The sequence below is a fragment of the Gouania willdenowi genome, chromosome 6 (assembly GCF_900634775.1).
Source record: "Gouania willdenowi chromosome 6, fGouWil2.1, whole genome shotgun sequence".
In the NCBI taxonomy this organism is placed as follows: domain Eukaryota; kingdom Metazoa; phylum Chordata; class Actinopteri; order Blenniiformes; family Gobiesocidae; genus Gouania; species Gouania willdenowi.
The window spans coordinates 56587562-56602991 of NC_041049.1; the positions used below are offsets into that span (position 1 = coordinate 56587562).

The following is a 15430-nucleotide window of genomic DNA, read 5'->3' on the forward strand; positions in this document are numbered from 1 at the left end:
CTACTAAATACAATTGAAGGAAGAGAGATTGAAAGTCTGACCAGACATGGGTGAGATCCACGAGCAGCTTCGGTCCCTCCAACCACCCCTGAAGAGAAACTCATCAAAGAAGCCCCACATTTTGTAGCTGGCGGGTAAAGTAAAGCAAAACTCCTCAGAATATGAAACACCAAATCCTGAAACCAGTGCATCCTTTCAGAAATGACAACAATTCCTTCCTGTCCCTCACCTGCATGGATGTTTGCAGAATTCACCCACGAACAAAAAGCGAGCAGAGCAGCAGCCGTCTTCATCACTGACGCATGTTTCAGCAACGTAAAGAGCAATGGTTTATAGAAGCCCAGAGTGTGGAGGGGTTAGCGCTCGCTCATTAACATGGCACTAACTATAGCAGGATGGTGACTGGTGAGTTCAACGATCCCTATAAAATGAACTGCAGAGGTGTAGAGAACATGTTTGTGTCTTGGCGTCATCGGTGGAGCAAAAGGACGAACCATCATGAGAAGGCAGACATGGATGATCTTAAAGGTTAAAGTCAATGTATAAGCTGGTGCAAAAACAAAGAAGAGAAGAATATGTAGAAAAATTCAGGTCTTTTGGTGTGTCTTTTCAAAATAGCCTTAAAGTATTAGCATCTTGTGGCTTACTCTCAAACTAAGGGCCAATTTTCTGGTTAATTTTGAGACAAAACCTTTAAAGTTGATGTAGGGAACAGAAATAAAATACTCCGTGTTCAAGGCGGATTGACAAAGGTTACCCTGGAGGAAAACACCGACCTTCCAGAGCCCCCTGCGGGTCCATTTCAGACTATCCGAAAACCAAGCACATATTTGCGAGTAATCCGCCTTGAACGCAGTATTTTATTTTGAAAATAATCCCCCCAATTTCCATTGTGTTGTGGCTTTCTCTGTTGTGTTGTGACTGTTGTTGGTGTGTTGTGACTGTTGTTGGTGTGTTGTGACTGTTGTAGGTGTGTTGTGACTTTTGTCGGTGTGTTGTGACTTTTGTCGGTGTGTTGTGTTGTTGTTGTTGGTGTGTTGTGACTGTTGTTGGTGTGTTGTGACTGTTGTTGGTGTGTTGTGACTGTTGTAGGTGTGTTGTGACTTTTGTCGGTGTGTTGTGACTTTTGTCGGTGTGTTGTGTTGTTGTTGTTGGTGTGTTGTGTTGTTGTTGGTGTGTTGTGACTGTTGTTGGTGTGTTGTGACTGTTGTTGGTGTGTTGTGACTTTTGTTGGTGTGTTGTGACTTTTGTTGGTGTGTTGTGACTTTTGTTGGTGTGTTGTGACTTTTGTCGGTGTGTTGTGACTGTTGTCGGTGTGTTGTGACTGTTGTCGGTGTGTTGTGACTGTTGTCGGTGTGTTGTGACTGTTGTCGGTGTGTTGTGACTTTTGTTGGTGTGTTGTGACTGTTGTTGGTGTGTTGTGACTGTTGTTGGTGTGTTGTGACTGTTGTTGGTGTGTTGTGACTTTTGTTGGTGTGTTGTGACTTTTGTTGGTGTGTTGTGACTGTTGTTGGTGTGTTGTGACTGTTGTTGGTGTGTTGTGACTTTTGTTGGTGTGTTGTGACTGTTGTTGGTGTGTTGTGACTTTTGTTGGTGTGTTGTGTTGTTGTTGGTGTGTTGTGACTTTTGTCGGTGTGTTGTGACTTTTGTCGGTGTGTTGTGTTGTTGTTGGTGTGTTGTGACTGTTGTTGGTGTGTTGTGACTTTTGTTGGTGTGTTGAGACTTTTGTTGGTGTGTTGAGACTTTTGTTGGTGTGTTGAGACTGTTGTCGGTGTGTTGTGACTGTTGTCGGTGTGTTGTGACTGTTGTCGGTGTGTTGTGACTGTTGTTGGTGTGTTGTGACTGTTGTTGGTGTGTTGTGACTGTTGTTGGTGTGTTGTGACTGTTGTTGGTGTGTTGTGACTTTTGTTGGTGTGTTGTGACTGTTGTTGGTGTGTTGTGACTGTTGTTGGTGTGTTGTGACTGTTGTTGGTGTGTTGTGACTGTTGTTGGTGTGTTGTGACTGTTGTTGGTGTGTTGTGACTGTTGTTGGTGTGTTGTGACTGTTGTTGGTGTGTTGTGACTTTTGTTGGTGTGTTGTGACTGTTGTTGGTGTGTTGTGACTGTTGTTGGTGTGTTGTGACTTTTGTTGGTGTGTTGTGACTTTTGTTGGTGTGTTGTGACTGTTGTTGGTGTGTTGTGACTTTTGTTGGTGTGTTGTGACTGTTGTTGGTGTGTTGTGACTGTTGTTGGTGTGTTGTGACTGTTGTTGGTGTGTTGTGACTGTTGTTGGTGTGTTGTGACTGTTGTTGGTGTGTTGTGACTGTTGTTGGTGTGTTGTGACTTTTGTTGGTGTGTTGTGACTGTTGTTGGTGTGTTGTGACTGTTGTTGGTGTGTTGTGACTTTTGTTGGTGTGTTGTGACTGTTGTTGGTGTGTTGTGACTTTTGTTGGTGTGTTGTGTTGTTGGCACTACTATGTGTTGTATGGTGTAGCTCTGTAAGCCCTGTGGATCATGTTTGTGGCCCACAGGGTGTGCAGGGCACAGCACATTGTGACTCAGTGTTGTGTGGAGCTGCAGAGCCCATGTTACCAGGCGGGGCTGTTGCTAGGTGTTGCATGGACAAGCTAAAAATAATTGAGTTTTCAGTAGAGCCTTCACAACATGTACAGTACACCTCATTTGATTCTGAGCATTGTTTCCTTCACTTTATTACCTGCACACATTTACCTAAAGATAAATATATAGATACTAAACAACAAACTATAGAGATGAAGAAAAAAATAACAAGCTACTTTTTAGCATTATAATAAAAAAATAGATTAATTTGTCATCTTTAGTCAACTTTAACAACATTATATTTAATTTACCAACAAAAAAAAACAACTTATTATGGTGAAGTCTTTTTGTTACTTTACCAACCTTAACGTTTTAGTGGATAACTACAATAAACCCATGTATTCATCTTATGACCAACTTATGACTCCAAATAACCTAGCAGGTAGTTCCCAAACTGGGGGGCGGGACGTGATAAAACATTGAGCATGAAAAACAGATTTTTTTTTTTTCCCTTTGCACTTAAATAAGTTTATTATTACTGTTCTAAGATCATTTTGTCATTTTTAGGAGTTTTAAAGAAGAATAGTCATCATTTTCACCTACCTCAGGTCACATTTCTTACCATTTTGTTGACATTCTGTTGCAATGGGGGAGACCCTTCTTCACACCAGATTACAACAGAAAAAGTCTGAGAACTACTGCTAACTCCAGCTTGATCCCAGGAATGGTTTCACTCTGTAGCAGATAGTGACAACTGCACCACCATGCATTTAGTCTGCACACACAAACCTAATAAAAGTAGATACAATTTGAAACAATCGGGTTCTTTATCTGCTTTGAGTTTAGAACATTTATGAAGCACTGCAGCCTATCCCTGGTCCATCAGAACAATACAGCAGACACGAACGATTACCAACTAGTACATACAGTATTTACCCTTACAGTCATTTAAACTCTCCAAATTAATTGACCTTTTTGGCAGAGTGAAAGGGAAACATAACCACCCATGTATACTTTGTAATTGCAGAAGAACAATTGTTAATGATCTGTTCATGAGATTTTATATATACATCATAACTCACCTTTTTAAATGAGCTTTTAACTTATTGTTTGATTATGTATTTTCTTTTGTTGTTGTTTGTTTCTTTTTTGACTTGTAATTGTTTTAACTGTAAGGTGTCTGATTTTTTTTTTTTTTTTTTTTTTCAAGCGCTTATAAATAAAATGTATTACTGTTTGGGTTTTTTTCCATTAATAATAAACTCTTGGAATATTAAAAAAATAAATATATACAATAAAGTGATTTTTCCGTTGTAAGATAATATTAATAACCTAAAGTCTAAACCCTATGGAGTTCAAATGACATTAAACTTGAAGAACAAGCTTCATGCGGCTTAATGCGTCCCTTTAGGCCAAAGTTCTTTCATTTCCATATTTCATTTTGTGGTTTGATACTTTTTGCACTCGACGCTCTTCATTGTGTTGAGAAACAAACCCTCTCTGTGCGACACTTTGCTTGGCAACCAGACCCTGATGAAAGCAGTGTAATACAGTAATCAGGTTACCCACTTTAAATGAGCTCAGATAGTCCTAATTCTTAGTTCTTAGGTTTCTAATATATTGTCTGATGTTTAAAAACCAAACTACACTAACAAAGGAGTCAAAATGTCGATTCTCGTTCAGTGGGATACAGATGCTAATCCAGGAATAAACATAGACCAATCCTTCCATTCAGGGTTGAGCGTAATCCTGAATGGCAGCATTAAACGTTAATGTCGCTGTTGAAATTGCCTCTGCTTTAATCTGGCATCCAGAGCGTGAAGTGGTGGGTGGATCTGTTATGCATCACAGGAAACAGGTCATCTGGGCAGATCCAGACTAACAGTTTACCTAATAAAACTGTCAATCAGTTCGTCACTGTAGTGAAAACCCCAGATGGAGAAATTACACTCAGACACTGGTAAACAAATGTAACTCAATTTAAATCCCTTTAACTTGCACCTTAAAATACTTATAGTCAGTGACGTGCAGTCAGGGTGGGCATGGATAATTGAAAACGTAATTCGAACTGAGAAATGTAATTGACCCCAATATATCACCACGTGCAACCAGTACAAGACAAAACCGCGTCTGTCGTGGTAGCATTTCAGAGCATGGAGGATGCTGCAAGACGTTTAATATCAACCATTAGGAATGAGTGTATCAGGTTTTTTCCTGCAGTCTGTGCCTTCTCCTCGCCCTCTGAGGGCTCTTTTCTGTTCCAGGTGTCTTGATGCTGGAGCTGACAGTTCCTGATCAATGGTTCACGGCTCAACTAGTCTGGGACACTTGAATGGTTTATCCTTCTATCCTATTCTGTTTGCCCCTCTGTTCACTAACCCCAACCAGTCGAAGTGGACGGCTGCCACCTCTGAACCTGTTCTGCTGGAGATTTCTTCCTATACAAAATACTTCCCACTGTCGCTAAATGCTTATTCATGTGGATCTTGTTGGGCTTTTTCTTTCTTACTATGGACATTCTTTTCTTTTTTTGTTAAGCGCTTTGAGATGACTTTGTTTTAATTTGCACAATATAAATAAAGTTGAATTGAAACCTGAATAAACCTCTAGCATAGAACTGTTGATTGAGAGAGAGAGAGAGAGCAAATACAGGAAATCTACCTGAACCACTGGAAAGAAGCAACCCAAACCCAGAGCAAACTGGAAGTACACTTGGCCCTAAACAGGAAATACATGACGGCAGAATAACTGAACACTGTGACCAACCCACAGCTCAGGAAAATCATGACCTGGTACAGACTCAGCGAGAACAGCCATAGAGAAAGACAGACACCTGGTTCCCCCGAGAGGACAGACTGTGCACCCACTGCCAGGTGGAGACCGAGCAGCACTTCCTGACCTCCTGCCCCCCCCCCCCCCCCACTACCAGGACTAGAGACACACTTCCCCCTAATCACACACACCCACACAGACTTTCAGAACCTGTCTGATGTCCACAAGAAAAGGAAGTCTAACGACCTTCAGCCCCCATAGACCCTACAGTCCCATTACACTTATGTATATAGACAGTCTGCCCATGCATGCATGAATATATACATATGTAGGTGTTTGTGTACATGTATTGTAATAATAATAATAATAATGCATCAGTTTTATATAGCGCTTTATCATAGACACTCAAAGTCGCTTTACAAAATGAAGGCATTATTCTTTCACTCCACACTTAGTGGTGGTAAGCTACTGTTGTAGCCACAGCTGCCCTGGGGCAGACTGAGATGTGTATATATATGTATATACTTGTACATCCGGACACACTGTATGTGTGTGTATAATAATAAATGTAAAATTCTGTACAAAACCTTTTCCAATTTTATAAACTTAATTATAAATTTTGTTCAACATACATACATACATATATATATACATATACATATATATATATATATAAAACCTATTTTTTGTTAATCTTATTGTTTTGCACAAATGTAGCTATTTTATAGCATTTAATCTTTTCGTGTGTACATGGTTCTCACACTTGCTTTGGCAATGTAAACCTGTTTTCTCATGCCAATAAAGCTGTTATGAATTGAATTGAAAGAGAGGGAAAAATAACAAATGAAACCATTAAAAATAGGGTGTTTTTTTTTTAGTTAAAAATGATAATCATAATAATGATGATGAAAATAATCATGATTACAACATGAACTGAAAATACAAGAGTCAGTCTTGTTCCCATACCAGGCAGAACTTGACCGGAAAAAATAAAAACTATAAAATAAATCTATTCTTTCTACTTATCTTATCATATTTTTTCAAATGTATGTTATCATTCATTCATTATGCTCTATAGTTGTTTTTTCCACAGTATTCTGAGCAAAATGTTGTACTAAGACAAAGGGGGTAGTTGATAGAGAAATAAGAAGAGGACCACTGTTATATAGGATATTTCAATAAAGCTTTCATACTATTTAACAAATTAATACATCGCTGAATTTGAAGGCCAGGGAAACAAACTGATAAAACAGAGGTAATATCTCTACAACACAAACCATTTAAAAGCTCGGCCTAAGCAATTCAGCCTCGCTGGAAAGTCCTTGACCAGTTTTTGGTCACCACATGAAAAGCCTTTCTGTTCCTGTTACTAGTTTATTTTACAAAAGTCGAACAATGACGTACCTTATCCACAAAGTGCATTAGTTAGTATTATCAAACTATTTCTTAGGCAAATTAAAACACTTATCACAGAATACAGAAAATGTTAAAATCACAATAGAGCCTTTTTTCTACTCATGAATAACAGATCAATAAAGATCAGTTATCATACAGTAACTTATGATGACCATTAACACAGTCAGGGGTTCAACACATGCTTTTTCTTTGGTTGAACGAGAACAGAAACACCGTATTTTTCGGATTATAAGGCGCACTATCAATGAATGGGTCTGACTGGGTCTATTTTCATAGATAAGGCGCACCGGACTAAAAGGCGCACCGGTTTGTTATTATTATCATTATTATTATTAAGACACATTAAGCGAAACAAAATAGTCTGATAAGTCAAACTTCATTCAACTCATTAACAATAACTCTCAACATTGTTCAGGTTTAACACATAAAATATAGAACATTACACTCACTTTTTCAGTTCAGTATGTTGAAGCACAGTACTGGTACATATCACTCCACGAGGCGCCTGACTACGGTAGCCCTAAAGTGCCAAAAATCCATCAAGAGGTGCAGCTTCATAGTTTACCAAAGTTTTACTACAACATTTTGACATATTCATTTCATACATAAGGCGCACCTGATTATAAGGTGCACTGTCAATTTTTGAGAAAATTAAAGGATTTTAAGTACGCCTTATAGTCCGAAAAATACGGTACACATGCACTCAAAAGTTAAATCAGTTCAGATAAACTCTTTAAAGGAATCTTCTTGCACACTAGTTTCATGTGGTATATTGGATAAATATATTACTTTTTTTTTTTTTGGAATAATAATTTTGTTGAGCTGAAAAATGTTCTTGAAAATCTTGTCTGCTTTAATTTAGTATTGCCCAAATATGCAAATTGTGCAGGTTTTTAATGGAACTTTTTCATAATGAACTTTAAAAATCATTTTCATTTTTGCTTTTACCATTTGAACGCATTAACCCTTGCTAACCCTGAAAAATTAATGCAGAGGTTTTTTTTTTTGATAAACCTCTCCAAAACACAAGAGCAATACAAACTCACTGCACTCAGCCTGAACAGCAAAAAACAAAACAAAACATGGACAGCATTTAAAAACATATCCAACTAGGGATCCATTTAAACCAATTTATTATCATTTATTATCTACATATCAAAAGATTCACATTAACCCCTTTATCAGACCAGCTGGTGCATGTATACACATGAGCCAACCAGTGTCGTATTTGAGACCACAGGAAGTGTTTTGGCTGAACACTCTGCCAAATGGCATGCATTCATTTTGGAAAGAACAAAAAGACATTTGTGTCAAACACCAGAACGTCCTTATTGCTGCTGTTGAGGGAATAAATCAGACGCGCTTCTTTGCATCATAGAGAATCAGTGTTAATAATCCAAAGATTTGTGTGATGTTGATGGCTAAACATTCGTGTGATTCCGAGAACAAACGTGTACACATTCCCTCTACAAAAGAGTTTGAATGCAACCATTCACAAATCACACATCCAACACACATGCTTCCGAAAAATGGCCATCACTTGCTGAATATTACATTACAGCATTTATAATTTCGTTCAAAGTCAGAATGAGAATTTGCTCTGTGCAAACGAATCGCACTCACTGTATTACATTCAAAATGGAGCAAAGGCACAAAGAAAACACACACGCGCCAGTGTAATCAAACAGTTCTATTAGCATGAACTGCTTTACATCAGCTGGACAAAAATTGTTACATATTTACAGCAGGTGAAGTTCATACAATAAGCTTTGGTGGTGCTTTTGAAACTTAAGTAGAAGGATAGATAATAAAAAAAAAATAGACAAAAACATACATACTTACTGCAAGTCTTTGAACATTGACAGAAGTTTAGGCACATTTCAAGGTCCGTTTTCAACTCAGCCACGAGTACAACGGCTCATGCTATAGGAGTGAAAGTTACTTCCTTGACAATCACAGGACAAACATAAAAAAAAGAAGCAAATATGGCCTAAAAATACACAGGAATACAGGTGGATTTTTACGGCTCACACCTTTTTTAATAACCAAAGCACAAAGTGTTATACAAACGGGTTGTAAAGAAAAGAAAAAAAAAAAAGGGTGTGCGCATCGCAGCAACAGGTTTTACACTTTACACTCAAAAGTCATGAATTAGGACGTATGTCCAAACTGTGGGATAATGAAGCCAATAGCTACTGGGTAGATACATTAGGTTTGTATATTTGAGTATGTGAACAAAAAAAAATAAATGCTTTAATAGATGCTTTTCATAAGTGCGACATCATTTGCTAACAATTTATAGCACAGTTTGATTGGTTCAAAGATTCTTTCTGTCGTCTCAATTTTACAGTTTATAATTCATATTAACAAAAATAACAGAACAAAGGCCTTTGGCATAATGCTTTGCGTGGCCACGAGCTTCAAATATAGAAGACATCACATTTTAATAGACATGAATGCCAAGAGGCTGATGTCAAATTACAAGAGCTTGATGTTTTACGAGCCAGATAAACAAAGAGATAAACAAACTTTAATAGAAGGCAACAGAAGCATTCGTTCTAACCCCACATTAAAGGCCCGTCATTGATTGTCTATAGAAAAGAAAACCCTGAAATCACCTCATAGCACTTGCAGTTGATTCCATAAATCAACCAGAGCCAGCTTTAAAATCTGCTCATGTTGACCATTAGTTTAGGAAAGGGATGTGGGCGACACAAAAACCAATGTATCTGTATTTAAAGGAGCTGAAACGCCTAAAAAGTAACATGACAGATGCCGACATGCAGGAATAAAGACGAAAAGAAAAGAAAAAGAAGCTGTAAATAAGACTCCGCGCAGGCAGATGAATTAAATGATTTCCAAGGACTGGAGAAAAGTTCGAGGACGCACTCATCACTGCAGTCACGAGTTGATCAGCTGAGAGGTAAATGTGGTAAAATAATAATATTCTACCAATGACATTCAGGAATAAACCCTGTAGAAAACGAGCTGATGCAGGAATTCAGTCCACAGGCACCGACGTAGAAAAGCCGCTCCTCAGGCCCACAGGGGGACACACACAAGTTGATACTAAAATGACGACTTTGGGTGAGGAGGGATTGTGTAGAAACGAGCTCTTCTTTTTAGTAAATGTATTTTCACATCAAGCTTTTAGTGAAACGGCTGAGCTTAAAATGGCTGATCCTGTTTTTTTTTTTGTTTTTGTTTTATTTCCAATGCGTAGGTGTTCCATGGGAAGACGTCCAAACGCTCCGTACTCACACAGCTGATTTAGCACTGAGCTGCTGTCGGGTGTACACATACACACCTCTTGTAACACATGTTCAATAGAAAAAATCTGACAAAAAGCTGAAGGGAAGAAAACAAAAGGAGGCGTTTTGTGTGATAGACGAAAGCTTTGAACCATTGGCCCACGGAGCTTGATCCAGTCTGTTGCTTTATGCTGGGTGAAGGCTGCAGGTTATAAAGCATGGTGTCCAAGGTGTACACAAGCCTGAGTGCTGAAGGTTTCATTAAACCCTTTAATCATTTCACACAGCGGCTTTCCTCAGGAGGCATCTTCATGGCGTAACATTATAATATTTAATCCCATATTTATTCACCAAGTACATTTAGGTTTTAAAGAAGTTTGAGCTTGAACCCCTATCATCCTCCTCCTCCTCCTTGTGTTTACTTTATTTATCACGCACACGCACACGCACACAGCCATGTCCCGAGCCCATTATCTCATGGTGGAGGACGCTCTGAAGTAGGAGAGGAATTTGAAGCAGAGGCTCACCACAAAGTACCACACATTTCTGGCCATCTGCGAGCGTGCGATGAAGACTCGCCAAATCAGCACCACCAGGATGGTGTTGAAAGTGTAGCGGATGTTTCTCAGCCTGAGAAAAAAAAAAAAAAAAAACACCCATGAATGTCAGGGTCAACTATAATTGTAATCGTGTAATTGATAATTGTTAGGTCCAAATACGTTAAGACCGTTGCTAAAATGTGAATGTTGGGTCTAAATACGTTAAGACCGTTGCTCAATCACATCTCAGGGAGAAAAACACTATCTGACTTAAAGGCGACCAGAGGCAGAGAGGTGCGAGCTGCAGCTCGGAGAAAAACCCAACAAAAAGAGACACAAAAGTCCGATATAAGTTGGATTGCTCTGATGGTGATGCCTCAGAACCAGGTATTTATTATAGAAAACATAGACCACACCCAGAGGGCTGTGCAACAGCGCTCTGGGTGCAGGATTAATACCATATATGGTAACACAAAAACTTTGGGGGAGAAAAAGGCTCATATGTCCATGCAGTGGGTCACATACCCCCACACTGGCCCAAACTAGTTTAAACCAGCTATGGTGGACAATGGATATGTTTTGCAAACACACACACACACACACACACACACACACACACACACACACACACACACACACACACACACACACACACACACACACACACACACACACACACACACACACACACACACACACACACACACACACACACACACACACACACACACACACACACACACACACACACACACACACACACACACACACACACACACACACACACACAGTTAATCATGGATAATTTCATATTCTAACTATCGTTTAATCATTTAACTATAACTAATAAAGTAATAAAAACCACACAGACTATAACATATCTTACAATAATCAGTTACAATTATGTCGCAATTATAATTGTAACTTTAAAAATCAGTTGCATTCGTAGTCGTAATTAATTTGTAATTTACTTCAGATAATTGACTTTGTAATTGTCACTGCCATGAAAATTCTATAAAAATTGTCAGATATAATTTAACACAGAATGTTCTACACAAGTATTTAACAATTATTAAAACGTGTTACATCAAGCTTTCACACATTTTACCATTTAAAAAAATTTAAATCTAGGGGTATAATGACACAAAAAAGGCTCAGACGCCCACACCAAAAATATTAAAATGTACATTTTCACTAAATAGGAAGCCTAACAAGGAAACCAATAGATTGTAAATGATACATTTTTGTTTTTAATGTATTTTACAGCTGATTTAGGACCTGTTATCATAAGATATGCTGAAAGTGAACTTTTATTAGGTTATTTATTTCAGGTTCAGTAATGGTCATTAATTGTAATTGAACTTTAGTAATTGAGAACATAATTGTCTTTCCGAGGATAAAAAAAATAATTTTAATTGGAAAAAATGCTGTAATTGTAATTGAACATGGGTAATTGAAAATGTAATTGTACTTGAAAAATGTAATTGACCCTGACCCTGGTCAGAGTCATGCCTTTAACTTTTATCTGTGTATGGTTTAGACATGTACATTTAGCTTCTTACTCACAGTGTAATCCTTTTGGCTTTAACAGCTTAGTAGATTAAACCTTATATGTATTTACAAGTGGAAAAACAAGTGATTTGTAATGGAAGGATGGAGCGAACTTACTGGTTTATCATCCATATGATGACCTAGATGGAACCAAAACTGCTGAACAGTTGCAGCAGGACGGTATGAATATCCATCTGTGTGCGTGCGTATGTGTGCGTGTGTGTGTGTGTGTGTGTGTGTGTGTGCTGAACAGAATAGAGCTTTACTTGTTGAGGTGTTTGCGTGCAGCTGGAAGCCCCGACAGCTCTTCATTGAGGACATATTTTTTTGTGCCCATGCAGTAACTTTCCATGTACTCTGCCCAGTGCAGCTGCCGCACATCAAAATTAAACATCTAATGGAAAAAACACACGACATCATTTCACACAGAACAAGTAAAAATAAATATTGTGTGCGCACACATGAATGACTGTCCTCAAAGACTAAAAAGTTGCGGTAGTTCTCTACTTTGGAACTATTTCCAAACAAATGTTTTAGCAGGAGTAAATTCTAGCATCATCGGAATAAATGGTGTGACTGATCGTCCAGTGTGGGACTGGCAGGCAGTATTCTGTTGAAAACAATGCAGGCTGACATCATTCCTCATACATTTCAAAAGGCCACCCGTGTTGAGGAGAACAGAAGAAGAATGCTGAACAATGTGTGGTTAACGTGTGGGTGTTACAGTTTACTTAGTGATCCTGTTATCATGTGACTTCTGACAGCATCACATTACAACAGGAGCACTAAGAGAGCGCAATCCTCTGCCAAGTGCTCTTTGTAATACAGTAGTTCCAGCAAAATTCATTTTGTCTTCTTTTTGAAAAGTACAAGTAAAGTGCCCGTCGGAAGTATATATTCATATTGTGGGAGGAGCTTAAGTAAAGTTGTCAATTGTGTCCAAATGAGCTTGTGTTTGAAGGTTGGATGTACAAAGAGGTGTGCATACTCTGTAGTGTTATAAAGGGGTATATGTGCAGATGCAAAGTAACATATCGTGTGCGATTTCCTTGTTTTAATTCCATGGGACATGCGCATGATAAATTGATAAAGTTTGCACCAATGCTGCAGTTTAGGTAGAATCTGATAAAAGACACATAAATTAGTACAAATTAAACTATTTATTTAGCATTTAACATCTCTTAGTGCAGGGGTGCTTATCATCCAAGGTTAGTAATTAATATACTTAAACAGATGTAACTTAGCGAGCAGACTGAGAATAAAGTCATCTATAAATCATGTGTGTGGCCCACACTTCAAGTCTCACACATTGAGACTTCAGAGATTTGCACTGCACAGCTCCGCCCCGGTGTGTGCCAGAGCCAATCACCGTGGCGAGCTAGAGTCACGTGTGTGGCCAAAGCCAATCGCTGAAGAGCTTGAGTAGCTCCGTGAGCACACACCAGATGTGCGCGCACACAGCCAAGCAGACACATGAGAGAGGAAGACAGTTTAAGGCCCTTTGACAAGTTCTGAGCACCTGTGGACTTCTCTTTTGAGGAAACACTCTTTGACTGTTCCTTATTTGGTGATTACATTTCAAAACGTTTTTTTTTTCATATCACCGCGGAATCAACGCTGGTTACACCGGATGGAGAATTAGATCAGAAAGGGGGCGGACCATCTGAGAAGCCGCACAGCCCACTGAGAGAGACAGACACAGACACACGTTATTCTCAGTCTGCTCGCTAAGTTACATCCATTTGTATATTAATTACTAACCTTGGATGATAAGCACCCCTGCACTAAGAAATGTTCAATAAATAGCTTTATTTGTACGTATTTATGTCTTATCAGATTCTACCTAAACCACAGCATTGGTACAAACTCTCAATGTATCATGCGCATGTCCCATAAAATTACACCAGGGAAATCGCACACGCTATTTTACTTTGCACCCACACATACAGTATACTCCTTTATAACACTACAGAGTACAGAGTATGTACACCTTTTTGTACATCCAACCTTCAAACACATACTCATTTGGCCCTAACTGACAACTTAAACTCCTCCCACTATATGAATACATACTTCCGACGGGCACTGTACTAATGTATATATGAAGTAATAAAAGAAAAAAAATCACAAAGAAATACTCAACTGACCTGAATGAAACTATTCCTTAGTTGCTAGCAGGATAATTGAGAAACCAATGCAACACAAGTTGAGTAAAACTTCAAAAAGATCGGTCATTTATGAATCGAGATATGATTTTTTAAAATTCCACCAATGATGAGAGATTAAGAGATGGGGAATTTTCGATTTTTCAAAATGATCCGGAATCAAAATATTGATCTCGATCCCCTTTAAAATTTCATGGAATCTTTCATGATGTAAGGTCCATCTTTGGTTAAAATTTGGTCTAAAACCATTTAGTACTTTTGATGTAACCTTGCTAAAAAAGTCAAACAAACAAACGTACAGAACAGTGAGTGTTTACGTCCGCGTGTCTGCTGACACTATGTATTCCCTCCACCTTTTAACCTGATTATTACACAAAGGAATCCAGTTTGTTCCCAGTTATACTTGTCCACTCTACCTTCTTATCCTCTGGACTCATGTGGGACAGCAGCATGGCCATGTTGTCGTTATTCCAAATCCAGGAGTGGCTGGTAAAATACTCCAGAACCATCATGGCTTTATGGAGGCGACCAATGGTCTTCATCATTCTGTGATGATGATAATGATGACGAATACGAGGCAAGAACAAAGCAGTGAGATGACACACACTGTGTGTAGCTCAGGGGTCACAGCACATTTCTTACCAACATCACCAAACAACATATTTTTATTCCAATTTGTGATCATGAGCGTTAAAGGTCAGTACTGTGATATTGTTGCTGTCTTTTTAAAATGAGTACTTGGGCATGGTTGACAGTTTCTGACAGGCTTACAGCAAATCCAAATCAAAAGATGCTTGTTCAAAAGAATTAAATGGAAACGTTGACAGCAACAATACATTTTCCCAGAGAAATTGAATCCAAATTTGTAACTGAAATTTCCAACACCAACATCAAAGTAGATCAAGTGGTTCAGAAATTTTAAGCAATCAGATCTGACAGACGTCACAAAATTGCATCCTTTTTTGCATAACGATCAAATCGGCCCATTCTCCTGATGTTACAACCAGTTTCATCAGGAGGAACGTCACATTCATCCTACCAAAGGAATTTTCTCATCAGATTAAGCCACTTTAGTTTCAGAAGATCACAAATGGGTATGACTGTTTGAAGATGTACGAACAGAATACCAATTGGATTATCAAAGAATCCGAGCCTTCAAAGTGCGTCGCGTGCTACACGGACTACAATGCAACAGATT

The 15430-nt window shown here is 38.6% G+C and overlaps 1 protein-coding gene across 2 annotated transcripts in view; it reads right to left on the reverse strand.

Moving 5' to 3' along the window:
* Nucleotides 1-8276: 8276 nt before the first annotated feature.
* Nucleotides 8277-15430, reverse strand: part of far1 (fatty acyl CoA reductase 1) — a 46871-nt gene continuing 39717 nt past the window's right edge. The window contains exons 11-13 of one of the 2 annotated variants that reach the window (XM_028449746.1): nt 14649-14778; nt 12334-12461; nt 8277-10607 (exon numbers count right to left, since the gene is read on the reverse strand). In XM_028449746.1, the coding sequence (XP_028305547.1) occupies nt 10448-10607; nt 12334-12461; nt 14649-14778 (418 nt within the window). In that variant the 3' untranslated portion in view covers nt 8277-10447. The remainder of the gene's footprint in view (nt 10608-12333; nt 12462-14648; nt 14779-15430) is intronic. The other variant, XM_028449745.1, reaches the window with a different exon arrangement.